This window comes from Bombina bombina, chromosome 5 (genome assembly GCF_027579735.1).
Source record: "Bombina bombina isolate aBomBom1 chromosome 5, aBomBom1.pri, whole genome shotgun sequence".
Classification (NCBI taxonomy): domain Eukaryota; kingdom Metazoa; phylum Chordata; class Amphibia; order Anura; family Bombinatoridae; genus Bombina; species Bombina bombina.
In genome coordinates this window covers 1,012,276,744-1,012,303,713 of record NC_069503.1, presented here as the reverse complement: position 1 = coordinate 1,012,303,713, position 26,970 = coordinate 1,012,276,744, and the positions used below count along the sequence as shown (strand labels likewise).

Here is a 26,970-nt window from a genome sequence, read left to right as displayed (position 1 = left end):
TTAAATAAGTATTAATTGCATTAGAAATAGAGGATTCTGGTCCTCTTGATACTAAATCTAAACGTTTAAATAAGGTTTTTAAATCTCCTGTAGTTATTCCAGAAGTGTTTAATCTCCCTGATGCTATTTCTGAAGTAATTTCCAGGGAATGGAATAATTTGGGTAATTCTTTTACTCCTTCTAAACGTTTAAGCAATTATATCCTGTGCCATCTAACAGATTAGAGTTTTTTTGGGACAAAATCCCTAAGGTTATGGGGCTGTCTCTACTCCTGCTAAATGTGCTACTATTCCTACGGTAGATAGTAATTCATTTTAAGGATCCTTTAGATAGGAAAATTGAATCTTTTCTAAGAAAAGCTTACTTATGTTCAGGTAATCTTCTTAGACCTGCTATATTTTTAGCGGATGTTGCTGCAGCTTCAACTTTTTGATTAGAAGCTTTAGCGCAACAAGTAACAGATCATAATTTTATAGCATTATTATTATTCTATAACATGCTAATAATTTTATTGGTGATACCATCTTTTGATATCATTAGAGTTGATGTCAGGTATATGTTTCTAGCTATTTTAGCTAGAAAAGCTTTATGGATTAAACTTGGAATGCTGATATGTCTTCTAAGTCAACTTTGCTTTCTTTTTCTTTCCAGGGTAATAAATTATTATTTCAACTGTTTCTGGAAGGAAGGGAACTTTTTTTACCATAGGATAAAAAATCTAAGGTAAATTTAGGTCTAATATTCATTTTTCGTTCCTTTCCTCACAATAAGGAACAAAAGCCTGATCCTTCATCCTCAGGAGTGGTATCAGTTTGGAAACTATTTCCAGTTTGGAATATATCCAAGCCTTATAGAAAACCTATAGCCAGCTACTAAGTACCCATGAAGGTGCGGACCTTATTCCAGCTCAGCTGGTATGGGGCAGATTACGTTTACTTCAAAGAAATTTTGATAAATTCCGTTCTCAATTTCTGGTTTTAGAACATTGTTTCAGAAAGGTACAGCATTGGCTTCATTTAAGGCCTCCTGCTACGAGATTTTTTCTTTCCCGTGTCCCAGTTAACACAGCAAAGGCTCAGCATTTCTGAAATGTGTTTCAGATCTAGAGTTGGCTGGAGTAATTATGCCAGTTCCAGTTCTGGAACAGGGGCTGGGGTTTTATTTTATCTTTTCATTGTACCAAAGAAGGTCAATTCCTTCAGACCAGTTCCGGATCTATCAATATTGAATCGTTATGTAAAGATTCCAACATTCAGTTTCTGTAGGACTGTCCTGCCTTTTGTTTAGCAAGGGCATTATATGTCTACAATAGATTTACAGGATGTGTATCTGCATATTCCGATTCATCCAGATCACTTTTAGTGTCTGAGATTCTCTTTTTAGACAAGCATTACCAGTTTTGTGGCTCTAGCCTCAGTTCCAAGAATTTTTTTCAAAGGTTCTCGGTGCCCTTCTTTCTGTAATCAGAGAACAGGGTTTTGGTATTTCCTTATTGGACGATATCTGGGTACTTGCTCAGTCTTCTCATTTTCGAAGAATCTCATACGAATCGACTTGTGTTGTTTCTTCAAGTTCATGGTTGGAGGATCAATTTACCAATCAGTTCATTGATTCCTCAGACAAGGGTAACCTTTTTAGGTTTCTAGAATAGATTCAGTGTCTATGACTCTGTCCTTGTCAGACAAGAGAAGTTTAACATTGATTTCAGCTTGTCAAAACCTTCAGTCACAATCATTCCCTTTGGTAGCCTTATGCATGGAAATTTTAGGTCTTAGGACTGACGCATCAGATGCGATCTCCTTTGCTCGTTTTCACATGCGACCTCTTCAGCTCTGTATGCTGAACCAATGGTGCAGGGATTACTCAAAGATATCTCACTTAATATCTTTAAACCGATTATACGACACTCTCTGACATGGTGGACAGATCACCATCATTTAGTTCAGGGGGCTTCTTTGTTCTTCCGACCTGGACTATAATCTCAACAGATGCAAGTCTTACAGGTTGGGGAGCTGTGTGGGGGTATCTGACGGCACAAGGGGTTTGGGAATCTCAGGAGGTGAGATTTCCGATCAATATTTTGGAACTCCGTGCAATTTCAGAGCTCTTCAGTCTTGGCCTCTTCTGAAGAGAGAGTTGTTCATTTGTTTTCAGATAGACAATGTCACAACTGTGGCATACATCAATCATCAAGGAGGGACTCACAGTCCTCTGGCTATGAAAGAAGTATCTCGAATTTTGGTTTGGGCGGAATCCAGCTCCTGTCTAATCTCTGCGGTTCATATCCCAGGTATGGACAATTGGAAAGCGGATTATCTCAGTCGCCAAACGTTGCACCTGGGCGAATGGTCTTCACCCAGAGGTATTTCCTCAGATTGTTCAAATGTGGGAACTCCCAGAAATAGATCTGATGGCTTCTCATCTAAACAAGAAACTTCCCTGGTATCTGTCCGGATCCAGGGATCCTCGGGCGGAGGCAGTGGATGCATTATCTCTTCCTTACAAGTGTCATCCTGCCTATATCTTTCCGCCTCTAGTTCTTCTTCCAAGGGTATTCTCCAATATTCTAAGGAATGCTCGTTTGTCCTGCTGGTAGCTCCAGCATGGCCTCACAGGTTTTGGTATGCGGATCTTGTCCGGATGGCCTCTTGCCAGCTGTGGACTCTTCCGTTAAGACCAGTCTTTCTGTCTCAAGGTTCTTTTTTCCATCAGGATCTCAAAACCTTAATTTTAAGGTGTGGAGTTTGAACGCTTGATTCTTGGTCAAAGAGGTTTCTCTGACTCTGTGATTGATACTATGTGACAGGCTCGTAAATCTTTATCTAGAGAGATATATTATAGAGTCTGGAAGACTTATATTTCTTCAGGATGGTTTAGATAAAGGTTTGTCCGCAAGTTTCTTGAAAGACAAATCTCTGCTCTTTCTGTTCTTTTTCACAGAAAGATTGCTAATCTTCCTGATATTCATTGTTTTGTACAAGCTTTGGTTCGTATAAAACCTGTCATTAAGTCAATTTCTCCTCCTTGGAGTTTGAATTTGGTTCTGGGGGCTCTTCAAGCTCCTCCTTTTGAACCCATGCATTCTTTGGTCATTATATTACTTTCTTGGAAAGTTTTGTTTCTTTTGGCCATCTCTTCTGCCAGAAGAGTCTCTGAATTATCTACTCTTTTTTGTGAGTCTCCTTTTCTGATTTTGCATCAGGATAAGGCGGTGCTGCGAACTTCTTTTGAATTTTTTACCTAAGGTTGTGAATTCTAACAACATTAGTAGAGAAATTGTGGTTCCTTCATTATGTCCTAATCCTATGAATTCTAAGGAGAAATCATTGCATTCTTTGGATGCTGTTAGAGCTTTGTAATATTATGTTGAAGCTATTAAGTCTTTCCGAAAGACTTCTAGTCTATTTGTCATCTTTTCCGGTTCTAGAAAAGACCAGAAAGCTTCTGCCATTTCTTTGGCATCTTGGTTGAAATCTTTATTTCATCATGCCTATGTTGAGTCGGGTAACACTCCGCCTCAAAGGATTACAGCTCATTCTACTAGGTTAGTTTCTACTTCCTGGGCGTTTAAGAATGAAGCTTCGGTTGATCAGATTTGCAAAACAGCAACTTGGTCCTCTTTGCATACTTTTACTAAATTCTACCATTTTTGATGTGTTTTCTTCTTCTGAAGCAGTTTTTGGTAGAAACGTACTTCAGGCAGTGGTTTCAGTTTGAATCTTCTGCTTATGTTTTTTCATTAAAAATTTTATTCTGGGTGTGGATTATTTTCAGCAGGAATTGGCTGTCTTTATTTTATCCCTCCCTCTCTAGTGACTCTTGTGTGGAAAGATCCACATCTTGGGTAATCATTATCCCATACGTCACTAGCTCATGGACTCTTGCTAATTACATGAAAGAAAACATAATTTATGTAAGAACTTACCTGATAAATTCATTTCTTTCATATTAGCAAGAGTCCATGAGGCCCGCCCTTTTTTGTGGTGGTTTTGATTTTTTTGTATAAAGCACAATTATTCCAATTCCTTATTTTATATGCTTTCGCACTTTTTTCTTATCACCCCACTTCTTGGCTATTCGTTAAACTGAATTGTGGGTGTGGTGAGGGGTGTATTTATAGGCATTTTAAGGTTTGGGAAACTTTGCCCCTCCTGGTAGGAATGTATATCCCATACGTCACTAGCTCATGGACTCTTGCTAATATGAAAGAAATGAATTTATCAGGTAAGTTCTTACATAAATTATGTTATTATATAGAGATATGTTGGTATCTCCCCTCTCCCCAGGGGATTTATCCTCACAGGATGATCACGGCAAAAGGTATGTGGGGTATGACCTATCAGCACTTCAGTCTGACAGGAAAGGGGGGGGGGGAAGAGGGTGATTAGAGAGAATCAGGCAAAAAGAAAGGAAGATGAGAAGAAAAAAAAAGCAGTCTTCCATTTAAAACTGTCACTTAGATGTGTTCTTCTGCTGATAAAGTACTGCTGTGAGATCTTAATAAATCCAGCAGGGGTCAGTGTTGTAATGCAGCCATATGGAAAAGTTCTTAAGATGCCTGCACTGTATTATATAGAAGGAACAGTGAACGGGGTATAGCATAAATTTAACCCTTTTCCTTTTTAATATTAAACTTGTGTGATTAGTGTAACTGTGGGGGTTGGCTATCAGGTGGTTGTTCCTCCGCTTTTCACTTATTTTAGCTATCCAGCAGCGGTGCGGTTATTTTGCCTTCTAGCTATTCTCTAATACTTCAGAGCCGTCAAAGTAACTGTGTAAGAGGCAAGAAGCATTAAGGCAGCTCAATGTGCACACTTATATCCGCAGCTAGCTTGCACTATGCTTTCAAATGTGAGCCCCTGTGTTCCGCTTCTCCTCCCACCTCACGCTAGCCCACAGCTTTTCCAGTTAGGCGTCCGCCACAGAACTCACCCCCACCTTCTCTTCCGGTTTCTGTATGTGATGGCTCCGGGTAATGGCGCTATTTTGCGCCCTTTTACCGCCTTCCAGCTTCACTTCTCCCAGGTGAGCCCCTCAGTGTTTCTGGAACTCACCGGGGTTTTCTTGAATGTCCGCTCTGTCTATTTGTAGCGCAGGTAGGAAGGAGTGAAGAATCTCCGGTCCCCGGAGCAATATGTAGACAGCTGGAGGATCCGTTAAGGTAGTTCTTATTATTTGTTTGCTGAGGCAGAAGTCTCTTATCCGCCCGGTTCCTCAGGTCTCCCCTCGTTCAAAAATGTCGATAGTTGTTCCAAATATGTGCAATAAAGCACTTTTATTGTGTAAAAAGGACCAACTTTAGTGAGAGCTCAGACACAGCACGTCTGCCGACTGTCCCTTTTAAAGGGACACTGAACCCACATTTTTTTCTTTTGTGATTCAGATAGAGCATGCAATTTTAAGCAACTTTCTAATTTACTCCTATTATCAACTTTTCTTCGTTCTCTTGCTATCTTTATTTGAAAAAGAAGGCATCTAAGCTTCTTTTTTTGGTTCAGTATTCTGGACAGCATTTTTTTTTATTGGTGGATGAATTTATCCACCAATCAGCAAGAACAACCCAGGTTGTTCACCAAAAATGGTCCGGCATCTAAACTTACATTCTTGCATTTCAAATAAAGATACCAAGAGAATGAAGAAAATTTGATAATAGGAGTAAATTAGAAAGTTGCTTAAAATGTCATGCTCTATCTGAATTACGAAAGAAAAAAATTGGGTTCAGTGTCTCTTTAAGTTCAGGTTATGATTTTGTCTCAATTTGGATATATCTTTATATAATATATTAAATGTTGTATATGATTTTGTAAGCATTAATACTGTGCTGCTCTCTAAACAGTAACAAATGTATATATCAATAACAGGAGAGCGATTGGTAGCCTTTGCTGCAGTAGAAGGAATTTTCTTTTCTGGATCGTTTGCTGCAATATTCTGGTTGAAGAAAAGAGGCTTAATGCCCGGACTTACTTTCTCCAATGAACTCATAAGCAGGGATGAGGTATGATAATAGGTGTGAACAAGTTGTTTTACTGCATCATAACACTGTACATGTAATATTTTTTTATTATATTCTGGCAGTCATTACTGTTATGAACGGCTATATGCGTCTGCTGTTAATTGTATCACACATCACATAGGTGAAAAGTATTAAGATTACTTTATAATAATCATAATAAATTGAACATCAAAGTAAACAACCCCCTCAAACATTTTATGCTTAGAGGTTTACAATTGTGACAAAGTATTCTCAAACGTTTTTAGAAACAAAATGTAAATACTTCTGTTTTTTTCCTAATTATTTGCTTTTTATATATAATTCAGACAGAATGTACAATTTGAAACAACTTTCCAATTTAATTTGATCAAATTTGCTTCATTCTCTTTGTTGTATTCTTTGTTGAAGGAGCTAGCTGCTGATTGGTGGCTGCATGTATGTGCATCTTTTGATTGGCTTACACTATGTGTTCAGCTATCTCCCAATAGTGCATTGCTTCTCCTTCAACAAAGGATACCAAGTGAATGAAGCAAATTCGATAACAAAATTAAATTGGAAAGCTGTTTGTATGCTCTATCTGAATCATGAAGCAATTATTTTGTGTTTTGTGTCCCCTTTAAAAGTGGCTTTGAAGTTATGCTTATGGACTGCTGTCAACCTGTGTAGGAGCACAGTATATACATGATCTTTATTATACTGTACAAAGTGCATATTACAATACATAATAAAGAGAACCTATACATTTTCCTATATGAAATAAACAGATTCCAAAGCCTGAGGAGTTTTTAAGAAGGCGTATTAGCAAAGACAGTGTAACCATACATAGAAACATAGCTTGTGATGGCAGATAAGAACCATCAGCCCAACAGATCTGTCCAAAATATCCTAAAAGGACAGTCATATGCTAATCCCAGGCATTCTTGAAGTCTCCCACAGTGTTTGTCATTACCACCTCTAAAGGAAGTTTATTCCATGAATCAGTCGCCCTTTCTGTGATGAAGTTACTCCTGACCTCTTGTTCTGCAATTGCTCTTTTTGTGAAATCCAGCCTCCGCTTTATTAAGCCCCTCAATATTCTTGAAAGTTACTATCATATCCTCTCTTTCCCTTTTATCCTCTAAGCTGTAAATATTTAGGTCATTGAACCTTTCCAGGCAATTTTTTTTAGACCATGTATCATTTTAGTAGCCCTCGTTTCAACAAATTCTAGTTTGTTTATATCCTTCTGGAGATACGGCTGCTATATACATAAAAAACAATTTCTGTCTGTATGAAAATATACATTATATAGGTTTCTATACTTTATATCTGATTCTAGTTACACATTGTGTGCATAGCATTGTTTTGTGCACCTATTTACATTTAAAATAATGTTCAATTTAGGGGGGTGGAGCCTGGCTGTTAAAGTGAATGGCTGCACATTGATAGTGCTCTGATACCCTAATACTCTCAGCACTAGGATAAACATGGCAAACAGCACTAAAACCTGACACATTTGGACTCAGCTGACCCTAGCATATGGCCATAAAAGGTCTGAGGCGAAATATAGCACGGGGACTGATTAACAGGGGCGGCACAAGATGAGGCCTACAAACTGCCGGATTGAAACTACGCCCTGTTGATTCCCGCGTCCTCTTACCTGAACAGGCAAAGCGAACTGGCAGCGGAGATCAGCCACAGCCGATGCGCTGACTGACCGGTATTCTGGGCTGCCTACATTTGAAGCAGCGGTCACAAAATTACGCTTGCTGGGATACGGCTCACGCGAGAGGAGTTGCGGCTCTCATAGGCCCGTGAAGAGACAGTCAGGCCGCGGCGTGTCCCGGCAGCTCACGATCCTGAGAGAAGGAGGACAAAATTAAAAGACAGCAGCACGACTGCCGGTGGCCTGCCTGTGGACCGAAAGGATATTCTGTGGAGCGGTGAGTAGCGTCAATTGGCGCTTCATATCCCTAAGAACAGGGCACACTGAACATAGAGAAGGGCTAACATATCCCACTAACAAAGATTTGGCCCAAATATATTCATTAAGGATTGAAGCAGGAAAAGCATATTAAAATACATGCTGCTGGGACATATGAATATAACATGGTTGGGAAATAAAAGACGCTACTAGGCTGCCATTTATATAACAACACGTGTGCGCCATACGCCTTTACATTAGCAAAGTAGGGGCTGAACAGAAAAGTCTATCTTTTGAGACACATGCAGTACACTCTATAAGAATGACAAGCAAGAGAGGTGCCAAACCTAATAAGGCCACACATTCATCTAACATGGACAGCTACCTCATACCGGCAGATCTAAATCAGGGATCACATAAGGACACCCCTGATTCTGTTAACATGCAGGGAACAGCAGCTACCCACAACACTGACCCTCAGCATAGTGGCTATATCACAAAAGATGATATAAGACATTTATCATCTAAAAATGATATAAAGGATGCTATCATGGAGATGAGAAATATGTTTGGGGAGCTTAAGAAAGACATTGCCAATATAGACCACAGGGTCACGTTAGTGGAAGAATCACAGGAGGCGCTACGCTCTGATGTGCAGCACAATACTAGTTGCATACAGACACAGGACACAACTATTCAGACCTTGAATGAAAGAATTGAAGATCTAGAAAATAGGAGCCGACGGAACAACCTGAGAGTACGGGGTGTTCCTGAGGCTGTGGCTCCGGCAGAAATTAACGAATACATTCAAAAGCTTTTTAAAGGCATTAAAAACAACCCAGAGGAGGCAGATGTTCATGTGGAAAGAGCTCATAGGGCCTTAAGGCCTAAACCGCCTGCCAGAGCTCCACCCAGAGATATAATTGTCAAGCTCCTATCGTACAGAGATAGAGAAGATATACTCCGACATGCCAGAAACAGGCAGCCACTAACGCATGAAGGAGTGGAGATCCAGATCTACACAGACCTATGCCCTGCAACGCTACAAAAGCGGCGAGAAATGCGCTTTCTTACTTTACATCTCAAAGAACTCAGGGTCCCATACAGGTGGGGCTTCCCAACCTGCTTGATAGCGTCCAAGGATGGAGTTACAGCCACATATCGCACAGCAGCTGACCTGCCAGCCTTTAACCAAGCCCTTGGATTACAAATTAGGCCTATTGAACCCCTGGCTGAACAAGCTCAAAGAAGAGAAGATCACAGAGCAGAAAGAATCCAACAGGGCAGGGGGCCTCCTTGAACTACACGCCTCGCCATGGTATAGACATGGCGTGGGCTTGTGGACAGAACTACGAAGCTGGCCATATCTCAAATATGGCAGACACCACATATACAGGACTTAGACCGATACATCTGGCAGCTAAGTATAATGTTTGTTGTGTCCCTTGTATTTACACCCTGATATTTATAAAGTAGCCTCCTACTACTGTACACAATAGGCTCCCTCAATAGGGAGAGACATTAGATACCTGGACCTGGCTACAGGCACGATGCCATTATAGCAAGTAGTTATAGTTCTGTACTGACCATTGACTAATATGTGATGCTCCTGGATGTCGAAAGGTGCATTTAAGTTTGTACATTGTAATGTTTGCGGTCTCTCACAGATACTCCATATGATGTAACATCATGCCTGATATACTACCCTGACCGTGGACATATATGGGTTTACTGTGGAGCGATGCTGCTTATCTGTACATGATGGGCTGGCATGGCTGTATGGTCACCACAATGTCGGTCTTAAGAAATGTAACGTCTTAATGTTTAATGTCACTGTTTAAGCCAAGTTCATATCTCTTTGTTGTAATTATTATAACATGTTATCATTTGGGGTTTGTAGGAATGTATTCTGCTTTTGGACACAATAGTACTTTTCTGCTGCCCAGTGCTCTGGCCTGGGGTTGGGCCTACCTCACCGTGTGGGCCTCGCCCTGGGCACTAGGGTACCTTGGCCCTTAACTGCCTTGTTCCCGCGCGCTGCATGACACTTCTAGCTGCGTATGCCATATAACAACAGGGATTCCATAATGTAAACATAAACTAGACGACGCTTCAATCCCCTAAAGCGCCAGGAGATAAGCCCCTCGCGCCCGCCCCCACTTAGGGAAATAACATATGACACCGAATAGTTAACGCCGAACACTAAATTAAAATGCAGCAATGGCGGATCCAGACTGACCGGTGCCCTTCAGTTCATGGGATGGGATGCCTTTGGAGATATTGCAGCGCTCAGTGCCCTTGCAGGCTCTGCAAATAGTTTATGGGCAGCTACTCGCAGAATGTAACTACTCTATCTTATATGGTAAATCAAAATGTATGTGTTATCACCATGTTGTTGTGTTTATCCACAAGTTATACAGTTTTAAAAAAAAAAATAGTTCATTTGCTGAGAGTATAGGGGTTACTACCCCCCTTATTTGTGTATTTGTTTATTCACTATTGTTCTTAGTGGAGATTGACTATACTTTCCTTACTTTGTTTCTCTTTTACTAACTCCTTACTTCCACACTACTTCTAAAAGTCCCTTGGGGGACAGCTATATCTCCCTTTTCTGACTCTACTTTTCTTATCTTTCTTATCTTTATCTATTGCTTGTGCTGCTCCTTGACTATACTTTAATCTCTCCCTTCTCATATCCTTCTTCTCCTTTACTTCTCCCCCCCTCTCCCCCTTTTTTTTTTTCCCCCCCGTCGACTTAGTGGCCTAATAGCCCTCCCACCACTAAACAGCCTACCTCCCCATCACAACTTATAACCTGACTAGCAAAATGAGCATTACTGGTAATTCTACCATGGAACTTATCACAATTAATGTTAAAGGATTCAATGTCCCAGGGAAAAGATCATTTGTAACTAGAGATCTTAAGAGGATGGGTGGGGATATTGTGTACCTTCAGGAGACACATTTTTCCAAGTATAGAGAACCCAAGTGGTATAACCAACATTTTCCAGTTGCATACTTTGCCTCTGGCCCGATTAAAAAAAATGGGGTGGGAATCTTGTTTGGGACTGGTGTGCCTTTCCGGATGGAGCAGACTATAAAAGACCCAGATGGCAGATACCTGATCTTAGTCGGAACCCTGTATGGGAAATATGTAACTTTTGTCAATGCTTACTCCCCAAATCTGGCACAAGATATTTTTTTCAAAAAACTAAAGAACGAGATTTTAGAAGCACAGAAAGGGATTATATTCTTAGGGGGGGACTTTAACGTCTCATTCTGCCCCACTCTGGATGCATCAGATGGCCTATCCAGTACCAAGCATAGAGTAGTCAAGCAGATATCTAAATGTATGAGATACTTGGTTCTCCACGATGTATGGCGCACGATGCACCCAACTGTCACGAACTACTCATTCTATTCCCATCCACATGGGAAATACACAAGGATCGATTACATTTTCACAGACTCAACAGGGCTGCCTCTTGTGACTAGCAGTAGTATAGGACAAATCACCTGGTCTGACCATGCTCCGGTGAAATGCTCCATAGAATGGCCGGAGAAGCCAAACACTTCATTTGTCTGGCGTTTGGACGAATCATTATTAGATGATAACATGTTAAAACAAAAACTAGAGGGCACTATCGAAGAATACTTCCGAAATAACATGAGAGAGGAAATAGCTGATACCACAGTTTGGGAAGCGCATAAGTGCGTCCTAAGGGGTGTCTTGATCAGACATGTGTTGGCTCTACGCCGGGAGCAACGGTCCCTCTATGCCGCTCTCCTTGAGAAAGTGGCACAAGCGGAAACCGCCCATAAGACGCGACCGACGGATAGCGCTCTACAGGCGGATCTCGCAGGGGCGAGATCAGCTCTTCTGAGCCACATACAGGCAGAACAACAAGCAAAAGCCCTCAGGCTTAGACAACATTATTTCGAACACGGAAATAAGGCGGGGAAGCTGCTCGCCCGAGCACTGGCACGCCAGAGACTCAAAACCTATGTCTATGAGGTTACTGACCATTTTGGTAAGGACCAGCAAGAAGGCCCTGCAATTGCTGGCACCTTCGGACATTATTATGAAACCTTATATAACTTACACCCCAGAGGCTCAGGGAGCCAAGAGGGGGCACTTGAAGAAACTCGAGAGAAAGCTATCCTAGACTATCTGGGTGGACTAGAGATGCCTGGATTAACCCAGGCAGAGGCTGAGCAACTTGAAACCCCATTCACGGTAGAGGAGATTCAGCGGGCGATCAAATTACTCCCAGGGGGTAAAAGTCCGGGCCCCGACGGGTTCGGAATGCGTTATTACAAAGTATTTCAGGATAAACTGATACCTCATCTATTAAAAATGTTTAATCAGCTACAAGAGGGGGCTGTCCTGCCGGGATCTATGCTCGAGGCACATATTTCAGTCATACATAAACCAGGGAAACCTGAAAAGCAGCCCAGTAGCTACAGGCCGATATCACTCTTAAACTCGGACCTAAAAATCCTAGCAAAACTTGTAGCGAATCGCCTTGCTGAGCTCCTCCCGCAGCTCATTTCCACAGACCAAGTAGGGTTTGTCCCGGGTAGAGAGGCCCGGGATAATATCCTCAAAGTAACCCAATTGATATCTTATGCGCATAATACTTCAGCACCGTTGGCACTTGTGTCCACGGATGCTGAAAAAGCTTTTGACCGAATCAACTGGTCATTTATGCGACACACATTGGTCAAGCTGGGATTCGGTGAAGGCATCATCCGTACGATCTTCTCGCTATACTCCATGCCCAGTGCTAGGGTCCGGGTAAATGGTATGCTCTCAAAACCTTTCTCGATCACAAACGGGACGAGGCAGGGGTGTCCCCTGTCACCCCTGCTATTTGCACTGGTAATGGAAACTCTGGCTTGTAAGATTCGTAATAATCCTAACATTTCGGGCATGGTGGTCGGCTATAGGGAGCACAAGCTGGCAATGTATGCGGATGATGTCCTCGTGACGCTGTCCGACACATCCGTATCACTTCTGGCCTTATTAGCTGACTTTGAGGAATTTGGAAAGGTCTCAGACTTTCTACTGAATTTGTCTAAGTCTGAGATTATGAATGTGTCTGTACCGGCAGATGCCTTTCGTGAGACATGCGGCAACTGTCCTCTTAGTATAGCGAAACATCGCCTAAAGTATCTTGGGGTATATCTGACTCCGGTTCTATCCGAACTTGTGGAGATGAACTACAAGCTGATTAGAGATGCAGTGACTGAAGATATGACCAGATGGAAAAATAAATCCATTTCATGGATGGGCCGTATCCATGCGGTCAAAATGAATGTGCTACCTAGAGTCCTGTACGTCATGCAGGCGTTTCCCCTCCTATCGGCTGTGCCCCTCATTCACCAGATTCAATCAGAAATGGAGGCGTATATATGGAATGGCTTAAGGCCAAGAATTAGAAAGAACACAATGTATCTGCCTAGAGACAGGGGAGGTGCAGGGGTCCCCCTATTGAAAACATATTTTAAAGCAATAAATGCCCAACGTCTAGTTCATTGGTGCCACAACAATGCAGACAAAGCATGGGTTCATCTAGACCGAGACATCTTACAAAGGGGCAATGTAGGCGCGCTTGCATGGATATCAGTTGAAAACCGGACCCCTCTGATACTTCAATACCCCCTCTTAAATGATGTCCTTCATGAATGGGACTCATGGGTCAAAAAAGACACGTCTATTTCCTCTAAACCATCACCGGTAACACCGGCTTTTGAAAACCCAGATAACGCTCTGGCAAACGAAGCCCGGTCACCGAGAAATACTTACACTTTAGCAGAGGCCGCCATATCTAATGCCTTCGATGAAGGCAAGCTCCAAACTCAGGAAAATCTTATGAAATGGAACCGGTGGCTTTTCTCATCCTGGTTTAGGGTGGCACAGTTTCACCACTATATCAAGGGACATAAAGATATGACCCATCTCACGAGAGAGAAGACCGCCTTTGAAAACATTTGCACACTGGCTCAAACACCTAGTCATTTGATCTCCCGCTTGTATAAGCTGCTACTGACAGGTAATGAGGAGGCGCTGCCCTCATACACAGGAGCTTGGCAGGCGGAACTTGACTTAAACATCACCCACAAGGAGTGGCTACAGATCTTTAATAAGGCAAAGACGGCCTCAGTATCTATGAGATTGCAAGAAATGCATTTTAAATTTCTGAGCCGATGGTACTTGAACCCTCAAAGACTACATAAGATCTATCCACAGGCAAGTGATGAATGTTGGAGGGGGTGCGGGGAAATGGGCTCCACTTTGCATGTTTGGTGGACATGCCCGAGAATCCGTGAATTCTGGGAGAGAGTTCTTGCAGAGAGTAGTCGGCTTCTTGGGGTGATTATACCCCCGAACCCTCAGTACCTACTATACCACGGTCTCCCTAAGATTGTGGTAGAAGCAAAGCATAGACTTTTTCTACTGATGCTGAACTGTGCAAAGGGGTTAATTCCAAAACACTGGAAATCATTGACTGTGCCAAACTTTAATGAATGGAAAAATGGGATAAGAGATCTGCTCGGTCTGGAGAGGTTTCACTACCTTAAAATAGGGAAACTTGACTTACACGAACATATGACCTTAATCTGGGAAGGGAAAAATATTTGAAAAATGTTTTAACTCAAAACGGAGATAGCTAACCTAACTGGAGTGGAGGTGTGGCCCTGGAGATACACATATTTAAAAGAACCATGGAACAATGTGAGATATAGGAAACATTGAGATCAGAATCCTGAAGTAAGATTTTTAAAATAGCTGGCATGGGCGGAACGCTGAGAACAGATCCTCACCCCCCCCCCCTTTTTTTTTTTTTTTTTTTTTTTTTTTTTTTCTCCCCACTTGTCTTTCTATATTTTCATTCTTCCCCTCCTCTTCTTTCCTCTCTATCTTCTCATTCTTCTCACTGGGTATGACTAAATACCCGAGCTAGTTTACTATCCTAACATTTGGATACAACTTTGAAAAACTCTGTTGCTTAAAAAACACGCTAACAACTGTGAACAATGTACCAGCAGCATAAACTAGGAGTTTTGTTAAAGAAAGACTTTTACGTTTTAACTGACATGGTTGCTTTCTTCCTAAAGATATGCATAATATGTGATCTGTGACTCCTGTCTGTTTATCAATGATTGTAAAACCTTTACTTCTGGACATTCAATAAAGCTTGTTTTAAAAAAAAAAAAAAAATAATGTTCAATTTAGGCAAACACCATTTCATACCACTAGTGGTCAGCTTTGATCCAATTTTGAGAGTATTATGCTTTTATACACGTTTCACTCCTTTAGCAATTAGAGGGATATTAAAACAGTAAACACACGCTAGATATATTGATAAGCAAGGGTTAGCCTGACAATAATACGTAGATGTATTTTTTTTCACAATTAAATTAGCTGCCTAAATATTAAAGATATAAGAGTAAAGGTTTAGTTTCTATGAAATAACGGGAGACGCAATGTTTGAACTTAAAGTGATATAAAACCCAACATCTTTCTTTCAGGATTCAGATAGAGCATGCTATTTTAAACAACTTTCTAATTAACTTCTATTATCATTTTTATTCATTCTCTTGGTTTCTTTTTTTGAAAAGCAGGGGCATAAGTTTGTGATTTAGCCCATTTCTGTAGCACTATATGGCTGCAGTTTTGCAAGAATGTTATCCATTTGCAAGAGCACTAGATGGCAACACTGATTCCTGCCATTTAGTGCTTCAGACGCCTAACTAGGTATCTCTTCAACAAAGAATATCATGGGAACAAAGCAAATCTGATAATAGAAGTAAATTGGAAACATTTTTAAAATTGTACACTCTGTCTGAATCACAGAATACATTTTTTTGGGTTTCATATCCCTTTAACCCCTTCACTACCAGGACTTTCAAACAAAAACTTGCCTAAAATACCAGAGAATTTTTTAGCATTTTTGCTATCACTTCATTTAACCTTTTAACGCCGTTATGCTGATCTATTCCATTATAATTACACTGGGCTTTAAAGCTGTTATGTCGGAATAGAACGTCATAGCCAACGGCTGTCCTGAAGCCTACTGTGCTTCTCAGATTTGATCGCGGTCTGGAGGGTGTTCCTAGGGTTATAGGGACGCCCCCCAGACCCGATCCAATAATTTAAATCTCGTGATTTCAATTTGTCTACATCGGAACAGTTGTTCCGATGTAGACACTTTAACCCCGGCAGGAAAGGGTTAAACAGAAATAGAGCCTTGTTGTTGTTGTTGGTTTTTTTTTTTTTTTAAACTGTCAAAACTATATATATTTTTTTAGTAGACAACCCAAGGTATTGATCTAGGCCTATTTTGGTATATTTCATGCCACCATTTCACCGCCAAATGCAATTAAAAAAAAAAAAAAAAAAAAATGGTACTTTTTTCACAAACTTTAGGTTTCTCACTGAAATAATTTACAAACAGCTGGTACATTTATGGCACACATGATTTGTAAAAGTTTCTCTGGGATCCCCTTTGTTCAGAAATAGCAGACATATATGGCTTTGCCATTGCTTTTTGGTAGTTAGAATGCTACTAATTGCAGCTGTGCACCACACTTCTATTATTCCGACAGTTAATTGGGTAGTTTAAAAGGTTAAAGTGTCAGTAAACCATAAAAAAATTGCTATATAATTCTGCACATAGTGCAGAATTATATAACATTATAATAGCGCAAACATTGTAAAACCAAATTTCCCCTTTGAATTTAAAAAATAACTGCTGTTTTACAGACCCGCTCTCTGTGATCTTCTGAGCCGGTCTGTTTTTTTCTAACAGCGCATCGGGCCAGCTGTATAGTCACAGCCCGGCCCGACCGCTCCATAGCACTAAGTGCAGCTTGCTCCTGCTCTGTCAGGGATTCCCAGACCGCGCCCCAGCCCACTAGACTGGCGTGGTCGTGACGATGACCCACTCTGGTCTGCGGAAGCTCATTCCCTGGGATAGGTGGTCCAGGGTTAGCCACCAACGGAGTGAATCTCTGGTCTTCTGATCTACTTGAATCACTGGAGACAAGTCTGTATAGTCCCCAATCCACTGTTTCAGCATGCACAGTTGTAATGGTCTTAGATGAATTCGCGCAAAAGGAACTATGTCCATTGCTGCAACCATCAACCCCACTACTTCCATGCACTGAGCTATGGAAGGACGTGGAACAGAATGAAGAACCTGACAAGCGCTTAGAAGTTTTGACTTTCTGACATCTGTCAGAAAAATCCTCATTTCTAAGGAATCTATTATTGTTCCCAAGAAGGGAACTCTTGTCGACGGAGACAGAGAACTTTTTTTTATGTTCACCTTCCATCCGTGAGATCTGAGAAAGGCCAGAACGATGTCTGTATGAGCCTTTGCTTTTGAAAGAGACGACGCTTGTATTAGAATGTCGTCCAAGTATGGTACTACTGCAATGCCCCTCGGTCTTAGAACCGCTAGAAGGGACCCGAGTACCTTTGTGAAAATCCTTGGAGCAGTGGCTAACCCGAATGGGAGGGCCACAAACTGGTAATGTTTGTCCAGAAAGGCGAACCTTAGGAACTGATGATGTTCTTTGTGGATAGGAATATGTATGTACGCATCCTTTAAATCCACGGTAGTCATAAATTGACCTTCCTGGAAAGTAGGTAGAATCGTTCGAATGGTTTCCATTTTGAACGATGGCACCCTGAGAAATTTGTTTAGGATCTTTAAATCCAGAATTGGTCTGAAGGTTCTCTCTTTTTTGGGAACTACGTACAGATTTGAGTAAAATCCCATTCCTTGTTCCGTCATTGGAACTGGGTGTATCACTCCCATCTTTAACAGTTCTTCTACACAATGTAAGAACGCCTGTCTCTTTATTTGGTTTGAGGATAAGTGAGACATGTGGAACCTTCCCCTTGGGGGTAGTTCTTTGAATTCCAGAAGATAACCCTGAGAAACTATTTCTAGCGTCCAGGGATCCTGAACATCTCTTGCCCAAGCCTGAGCAAAGAGAGAGAGTCTGCCCCCCACTAGATCCGGTCCCGGATCGGGGGCTACTCCTTCATGCTGTTTTGTTAGCAGCGGCAGGCTTCTTGGCCTGCTTACCCTTGTTCCAGCCTTGCATCGGTTTCCAGGCTGGTTTGGTCTGTGAGGCATTACCCTCTTGCTTAGAGGATGCAGAATTAGAGGCCGGTCCGTTCCTGAAATTACGAAAGGAACGAAAATTAGACTTATTCTTGGCTTTGAAAGGCCTATCTTGTGGAAGGGCGTGGCCCTTTCCCCCAGTGATGTCTGAGATAATCTCTTTCAATTCTGGCCCAAAGAGAGTTTTACCCTTGAAGGGGATATTAAGCAATTTTGTCTTGGATGATACATCCGCTGACCAAGACTTTAGCCAAAGCGCTCTGCGTGCCACAATTGCAAACCATGAATTTTTCGCCGCTAATCTAGCTAATTGCAAAGCGGCATCTAAAATAAAAGAGTTAGCCAACTTAAGTGCGTGAACTCTGTCCATAACCTCCTCATATGGAGTCTCTCTACTGAGCGACTTTTCTAGTTCCTCGAACCAGAACCACGCTGCTGTAGTGACAGGAACAATGCACGAAATGGGTTGAAGAAGGTAACCTTGCTGTACAAAAATCTTTTTAAGCAAACCCTCCAATTTTTTATCCATAGGATCTTTGAAAGCACAATTATCCTCGATAGGAATAGTAGTGCGCTTGTTTAGAGTAGAAACTGCCCCCTCGACCTTAGGGACTGTCTGCCATAAGTCCTTTCTGGGGTCGACCATAGGAAATAATTTTTTAAATATAGGAGGGGGGACAAAAGGTATGCCGGGCCTCTCCCACTCCTTATTCACTATGTCCGCCACCCGCTTGGGTATAGGAAAAGCGTCGGGGTGCACCGGAACCTCTAGGAACTTGTCCATCTTGCATAATTTTTCTGGAATGACCAAGTTGTCACAATCATCCAGAGTAGATAACACCTCCTTAAAGGGCCACTGTAAGTAAATATTTCTATGCCTGTTACTAACAAACTACCCCAAATACGCTTTTTATCAATAGCATTTCATTAACATATCTCTACCGTATAGCAGAAATCTTGTCTGCAAATTTAATCGTTTTCCAAACCCACTCCGTGGGTATCCTTTGCTCTGTACCAATCCGTTTACAATACCTAGGTTTCAAAATGGCGCTTTAAACACAAAGTTATTGGTTTAAGTATTTTGAACACACAGTGCTGAAAATAGTGGGCAGGATAACGTGACATCATCGGCGAATAAAAGATATAACTTTTAGAACGTTATGAAACTTCGTTTTGGAGAAAAATAGGTCAGTAGGTTTTAATTAATGTTTATTAACTTTAATATGTTAGTTGTTTAGCTTAAAAATTATAACAGAAAGTAATCCTTTAAGCAGTGTGCGGAGATGCTCTAATTTAAATTTAAATGTCACAACATCAGGTTCAGCCTGTTGAGAAATTCTACCTGAATCTGAAATTTCCCCATCTGACAAAACCTCCCTCATGGCCCCTTCAGATTGGTGTGAGGGTATGACAGAGCAATTATCATCAGAGCCCTCCTGCTCTTCAGTGTTTAAAACAGAGCAATTGCGCTTTCTCTGATATGCAGGCATTTTGGATAAAATATTTGCTATGGAGTTATCCATTACAGCCGTCAATTGTTGCATGGTAATAAGCATTGGCGCGCTAGAAGTACTAGGGGCCTCCTGCGTGGGCAAAACTGGTGTAGACACAGAAGGAGGTTATGTAGAACCATGTCTACTCCCTTCATCTGATGAATCATCTTGGGCAACTTCATTATCTGTGACAGTACTGTCCTTACTTTGTTTGGACGCTATGGCACAATTATCACACAATTTTGAAGGGGGAGACACATTGACTTTCATACATATAGAACATAGCTTATCTGAAGGCACAGACATGTTAAACAGGCTTAAACTTGTCAATAAAACACAAAAACCATTTTAAAACAAAACCGTTACTGTCTCTTTAAATTTTAAACAGAGCACACTTTATTACTGAATATGTGAAAAAATATGAAGGAATTGTTCAAAATGTACCAAATTTTCACCACAGTGTCTTAAAGCATTAAAAGTATTGCACACCAAATTTCAGAGCTTTAACCCTTAAAATAACGAAACCGGAGCCGGTTACAGATTTAACCCCTCTACAGTCCCAGCTACAGCCTTTGCTGCGACTTTACCAAGCCCAGAGGGGAATACGATACCAAATGACGCCTTCTAGGAACTTTTCCAACTATTTTCAGATCCTCACACATGCATCTGCATGACTTGCTCTCAAAAACAACTGCGCAGTAAAGGCGCGAAAATGAGGCTCAGCCCACAACTGGGAAGGCCCTTCCTGACTGGAAAAGGTGTCTAACATAGTGCCTGACGTTAAAAAACGTTCCCCAAGTTTATAAGTGTGAATTACAGCATAAACATGTATAAAATGCCCCAAAAAAGTAATCGATTTTGCCCATAAAAGTGTCTACCAGTTTTATAGCCCATATTAAGCCCTTTATTCTGCTTGAAAACTAAGAAAATGGCTTACCGGTCCCCATGAGGGGAAATGACAGCCTTCCAGCATTACACAGTCTTGTTAGAAATATGGCTAGTCATACCTTAAGCAGAAAAGTCTGCTAACTGTTTCCCCCAACTGAAGTTACTTCATCTCAACAGTCCTATGTGGAAACAGCAAAGGATTTTAGTTACTGTCTGCTAAAATCATCTTCCTCTCACAAACAGAAATCTTCATCCTTTTCTGTTTCAGAGTAAATAGTACATACCAGCACTATTTTAAAATAACAAACTCTTGATAGTAGAATAAAAAACTACAACTAAACACCACATACTCTTAACCATCTCCGTGGAGATGTTGCCTGTGCAACGGCAAAGAGAATGACTGGGGTGGACGGAGCCTAGGATGTACTATATGGCCAGCTTTGCTGGGACTCTTTGCCATTTCCTGTTGGGGAAGAGATATTCCCACAAGTAAGGATGACGCCGTGGACCGGACACACCAATGTTGGAGAAATTACAGCTAAACACAAACACCGCAAAAATGTAAAAATAGCCTTGGTCCCAAACAGACAGAAAATGGAAAAGTGCTCTGGTCATTAAGGGGTTAACAAACACATTTATAATATGTATTGGCAAAAATATTTCTAGTAAAAGTTAACACTGTTTTAGTGTTAGAATTTTTCTCTGCACGTGCATGTGAAGCATAGCTAGATATTCTCAGTGCACCAGCATTTTAAATACTGCAGCTGTTCAGAGCACCAGTGGGGCTTGAATCATGTCAGCAATAAACAAATTGAGTAATTACTAGATGGCACAAGCACCTTAGGCTCTCTGAGTTAGTGCTGAGTATAAAATGCTGGTGCACGGTGGATACTTAAATACACTATAGCTTTTATTAGAAGCATTTTTGCTAATACATGTATATTACAAAACTTCTTCTATTCAAATCTGAAATCCATGTGGATTCCAATGTTGGCTGGAGTGTCCCTTTTATAAGTCATGATTAAAGGGACAGTCTACTCCAGAATTTGTTTTTTTTAAAAAGATAGGTAATCCCTTTATTAACCATTCCCCAGTTTTGCATAACCAACACTGTTAGATTAATATACTTTTTACCTCTGTGATTACCTTGTGTCTAAGTCTCTGCAATTGACAGACTTGTAATTTAGCCAATCAGTGCTGACTTCTAGGTAACTCCATGGGAGTGAGAACAATCTTATCTATATGGTACATGAACTAACGCTGTAAACAACTGTCAACATGCTCTGAGATAAGAGGTGACCTTCAAGGGCTTAGAAATTGGCAAATGATCCTACCAAGGTTTAGCTTGCAACAAAGAATATCAAGAGAACAAATTGATAATAAAAGTAAATTGGAAGTAAACGTTGTTTAAAATTGCATGGCCTATCTAAATCATGAAAGATTAATTTTAACTAGAATGTCCCTTTTTAATTTAGGATACTATTTAACGCCATAACAGTTAGTTTTTAAATGGACCAGGCATATTGCATTAACAAAATTCCTTGTTTACTGTACATTTTGTTATAATTTAGTGAATGCACTGTGACTTTTTGACGTCTAGTGTTTTTATATTAATTAACATTTATTTTTACTGTTTTGCAGGGTCTTCACTGTAACTTTGCTTGTTTGATGTATAGTTATTTGGTGAACAAACCCACAGAATCAAGAGTCACAGACATTATTGTTAATGCAGTTAGAATTGAACAGGTAACAATTTTGCTGATTGATTTATCACTTTGCTCCGATTTTGCCGCAATGTAAAATGTTGTTTTTTTTTTTTTAAATCCAGATGATAAAATGAAGGGGATATAGTAGAAAAAAATGTTTCTGTCCTGTTTATAACATGATTGTATTTGCATTAAAAAGTAAAGCTGTTTGATTTAAAATTAGCATGATTTGCATTTTGTATACTTTATTATTAAAAGGCCATTCTAGCGAAATGAATTAGTGAATGGCCCTTTAATAATAATCTTTGTTAAAGATTAATACTTTATCAAGGGAACTAAGCTAAATTAATAGTATTTTGGAAAGTTTACAATTTTGTGCAATATCCAATCCTTAATTTTTACTTAAGACGTTTATAGATCTAGCTCCAAATATATATAAAAAAAATTGTTTTTGTTTTATTGCTTTTTTTTTTTTTAAATAAGTTTTCATTTTAAAAATCAAATTGACGTCTGGATTCACTGTGCCTGTATTAAAAGCAAGGTTTTGGCTGTGCTTACAAAGGGCTAGATTACAAGAGGAGCGCTAGTTTGCGCTCCCACTTGCACGTTAACTCCGCTAATCTTTGGCTTTTTGCGCACACTGGTTAACGCATGTATAACAAGTTGAAAGTAAAGCGTTTTCAATTGTGCGCTAACCTGACGCGCACAAAAAGCCGAACTTCGAATATCACAACCAGGTTAACGTAGTCCCCCATAGACTTCAATGGAGCGTGAAAGGTGGGGAAAAAAAGCTAACACCCAACAAGTTACGTAAACGCACTCGCGTTTTCTCAAGTGCGCTAACATTCCAATGTTTTTCACATAGAAGAATATGGTTTATTTATTCACAAATACATTATATTTGCTTCATTCTCATGGTATTCTTTGTTCAAGCGATACCAGGTAGGTGTCTGGGGCACTATATGGCAGGAAATCATACTGCCGTCTAGTGCTGTTGAAAATGGATAACATTCTTGCAAAATAACCACGATATAGTGTTCTAGACACGTGGAAGCTCCTGATCTTACACCCTGCTTTTCAATAAAAGATGTCAAGAGGACAAAGAAAATTTCATAATAGAAGTAAATTAGAAAGTTGTTAAATAGCATGCTCTATCTGAATCATGAAATAAAAAAATGGTGTTTCATGTCCCTTTTTAATATTACCTCCTTTTTACAAACATACCTGCAGTTATTGGCCACTAACTTTTGAGATGTAAAACACAGTGAAAACTGAGCACACATTTTTAATTAAACCCTATTACTAGGAATAGAATGGTCATTTTATTCAGCTGCATTGCTGATAACTTTTTCCCGGCATACTACTAGAGTAATTTTTTTTTTTTTAAATATCTTTTTATTGTTGTCCAAGAAAGCAATACACATATTCTTATCGTTTACCATTTGTGCGGTTACAGTCACATGTGATACAGTTTACAATATCCATTATAAATTATGTATTGAACCTTACAGTATACACAAAATGATTCACATTAGTATCAGTTGGGTGAGGATATGATATTTTACTCTCTCATCCGCACTTTGAAATCTATAGCAAGTAGTATTTCTCCAACATAGGTGTGTCCGGTCCACGGCGTCATCCTTACTTGTGGGATATTCTCTTCCCCAACAGGAAATGGCAAAGAGCCCAGCAAAGCTGGTCACATGATCCCTCCTAGGCTCCGCCTACCCCAGTCATTCTCTTTGCCGTTGTACAGGCAACATCTCCACGGAGATGGCTTAGAGTTTTTTAGTGTTTAACTGTAGTTTTTATTATTCAATCAAGAGTTTGTTATTTTAAAATAGTGCTGGTATGTACTATTTACTCTGAAACAGAAAAGAGATGAAGATTTCTGTTTGTAAGAGGAAAATGATTTTAGCAACCGTTACTAAAATCCATGGCTGTTCCACACAGGACTGTTGAGAGGAATTAACTTCAGTTGGGGGAACAGTGAGCAGTCTTTTGCTGCTTGAGGTATGACACATTCTAACAAGACGATGTAATGCTGGAAGCTGTCATTTTCCCTATGGGATCCGGTAAGCCATTTTTATTCAGACAGTAAATAAGGGCTTCACAAGGGCTTATTAAGACTGTAGACATTTTCTGGGCTAAATCGATTCATATATTACACATATTTAGCCTTGAGGAATCATTTATTCTGGGTATTTTGGTAAAATAATATCGGCAGGCACTGTTTTAGACACCTTATTCTTTAGGGGCTTTCCCTAATCATAGGCAGAGCCTCATTTTCGCGCCGGTATTGCGCACTTGTTTTTGAGAGGCATGACATGCAGTCGCATGTGTGAGGAGCTCTGATACATAGAAAAGACTTTCTGAAGGCGTCATTTGGTATCGTATTCCCCTTTGGGCTTGGTTGGGTCTCAGCAAAGCAGATACCAGGGACTGTAAAGGGGTTAAAGTTAAAAACGGCTCCGGTTCCGTTATTTTAAGGGTTAAAGCTTCCAAATTTGGTGTGCAATACTTTTAAGGCTTTAAGACACTGTGGTGAAATTTTGGTGAATTTTGAACAATTCCTTCATACTTTTTCGCAATTGCAGTAATAAAGTGTGTTCAGTTTAAAATTTAAAGTGACAGTAACGGTTTTATTTTAAAACGTTTTTTGTACTTTGTTATCAAGTTTATGCCTGTTTAACATGTCTGAACTACCAGATAGACTGTGTTCTGAATGTGGGGAAGCCAAGGTTCCTTCTCATTTAAATAAATGTGATTTATGTGACACTGAAAATGATGCCCAAGATGATTCCTCAAGTGAGGGGAGTAAGCATGGTACTGCATCATTCCCTCCTTCGTCTACACGAGTCTTGCCCACTCAGGAGGCCCCTAGTACATCTAGCGCGCCAATACTCCTTACTATGCAACAATTAACGGCTGTAATGGATAATTCTATCAAAAACATTTTAGCCAAAATGCCCACTTATCAGCGTAAGCGCGACTGCTCTGTTTTAGATACTGAAGAGCATGAGGACGCTGATGATAATGGTTCTGAAATGCCCCTACACCAGTCTGAGGGGGCCAGGGAGGTTTTGTCTGAGGGAGAAATTTCAGATTCAGGGAAAATTTCTCAACAAGCTGAACCCGATGTGATTACATTTAAATTTAAGTTGGAACATCTCCGCGCTCTGCTTAAGGAGGTATTATCCACTCTGGATGATTGTGAGAATTTGATCATCCCAGAGAAACTATGTAAAATGGACAAGTTCCTAGAGGTCCCGGGGCTCCCAGAAGCTTTTCCTATACCCAAGCGGGTGGCGGACATTGTAAATAAAGAATGGGAAAGGCCCGGTATACCTTTCGTCCCTCCCCCCATATTTAAAAAATTGTTTCCTATGGTCGACCCCAGAAAGGACTTATGGCAGACAGTCCCCAAGGTCGAGGGAGCGGTTTCTACTTTAAACAAACGCACCACTATACCCATAGAAGATGGTTGTGCTTTCAAAGATCCTATGGATAAAAAATTAGAAGGTTTGCTTAAAAAGATGTTTGTTCAGCAGGGTTACCTTCTACAACCAATTTCATGCATTGTCCCTGTCACTACAGCCGCGTGTTTCTGGTTCGATGAGCTAGTAAAGGCGATCGATAGTGATTCTCCTCCTTATGAGGATATTATGGACAGAATCCGTGCTCTCAAATTGGCTAATTCTTTCACCCTAGACGCCACTTTGCAATTGGCTAGGTTAGCGGCAAAGAATTCTGGGTTTGCTATTGTGGCGCGCAGAGCGCTTTGGTTGAAATCTTGGTCAGCTGATGCGTCTTCCAAGAACAAACTCCTTAACATTCCTTTCAAGGGGAAAACGCTGTTTGGCCCTGACTTGAAAGGGATTATCTCTGATATCACTGGGGGTAAGGGCCACGCCCTTCCTCAGGATAGGTCTTTCAAGGCCAAAAATAAACCTAATTTTCGTCCCTTTCGTAGAAACGGACCAGCCCCAAGTGCTACGTCCTCTAAGCAAGAGGGTAATACTTCTCAAGCCAAGCCAGCCTGGAGACCAATGCAAGGCTGGAACAAGGGAAAGCAGGCCAAGAAACCTGCCACTGCTACCAAGACAGCATGAAATGTTGGCCCCCGATCCGGGACCGGATCTGGTGGGGGGCAGACTCTCTCTCTTCGCTCAGGCTTGGGCAAGAGATGTTCTGGATCCTTGGGCACTAGAAATAGTCTCCCAAGGTTATCTTCTGGAATTCAAGGGGCTTCCCCCAAGGGGGAGGTTCCACAGGTCTCAATTGTCTTCAGACCACATAAAAAGACAGGCATTCTTACATTGTGTAGAAGACCTGTTAAAAATGGGAGTGATTCATCCTGTTCCATTAGGAGAACAAGGGATGGGGTTCTACTCCAATCTGTTCATAGTTCCCAAAAAAGAGGGAACGTTCAGACCAATCTTAGATCTCAAGATCTTAAACAAGTTTCTCAAGGTTCCATCGTTCAAAATGGAAACCATTCGAACAATTCTTCCTTCCATCCAGGAAGGTCAATTCATGACCACGGTGGATTTAAAGGATGCGTATCTACATATTCCTATCCACAAGGAACATCATCGGTTCCTAAGGTTCGCATTCCTGGACAAGCATTACCAGTTCGTGGCGCTTCCTTTCGGATTAGCCACTGCTCCAAGGATTTTCACAAAGGTACTAGGGTCCCTTCTAGCGGTGCTAAGACCAAGGGGCATTGCAGTAGTACCTTACTTGGACGGCATTCTGATTCAAGCGTCGTCCCTTCCTCAAGCAAAGGCTCACACGGACATAGTCCTGGCCTTTCTCAGATCTCACGGATGGAAAGTGAACGTGG

General features: G+C 40.8%; 1 protein-coding gene across 1 annotated transcript in view; it reads left to right on the top strand.

The window, feature by feature from the left end:
- The window catches only part of RRM2B (ribonucleotide reductase regulatory TP53 inducible subunit M2B), a 91,757-nt gene that overhangs the window by 51,919 nt on the left and 12,868 nt on the right, over positions 1-26,970 (top strand). Inside the window, exons 6-7 of the mRNA XM_053715259.1 lie at positions 5,862-5,995; positions 22,060-22,164. Of these exons, the coding sequence (XP_053571234.1) occupies positions 5,862-5,995; positions 22,060-22,164 (239 nt within the window). The remainder of the gene's footprint in view (positions 1-5,861; positions 5,996-22,059; positions 22,165-26,970) is intronic.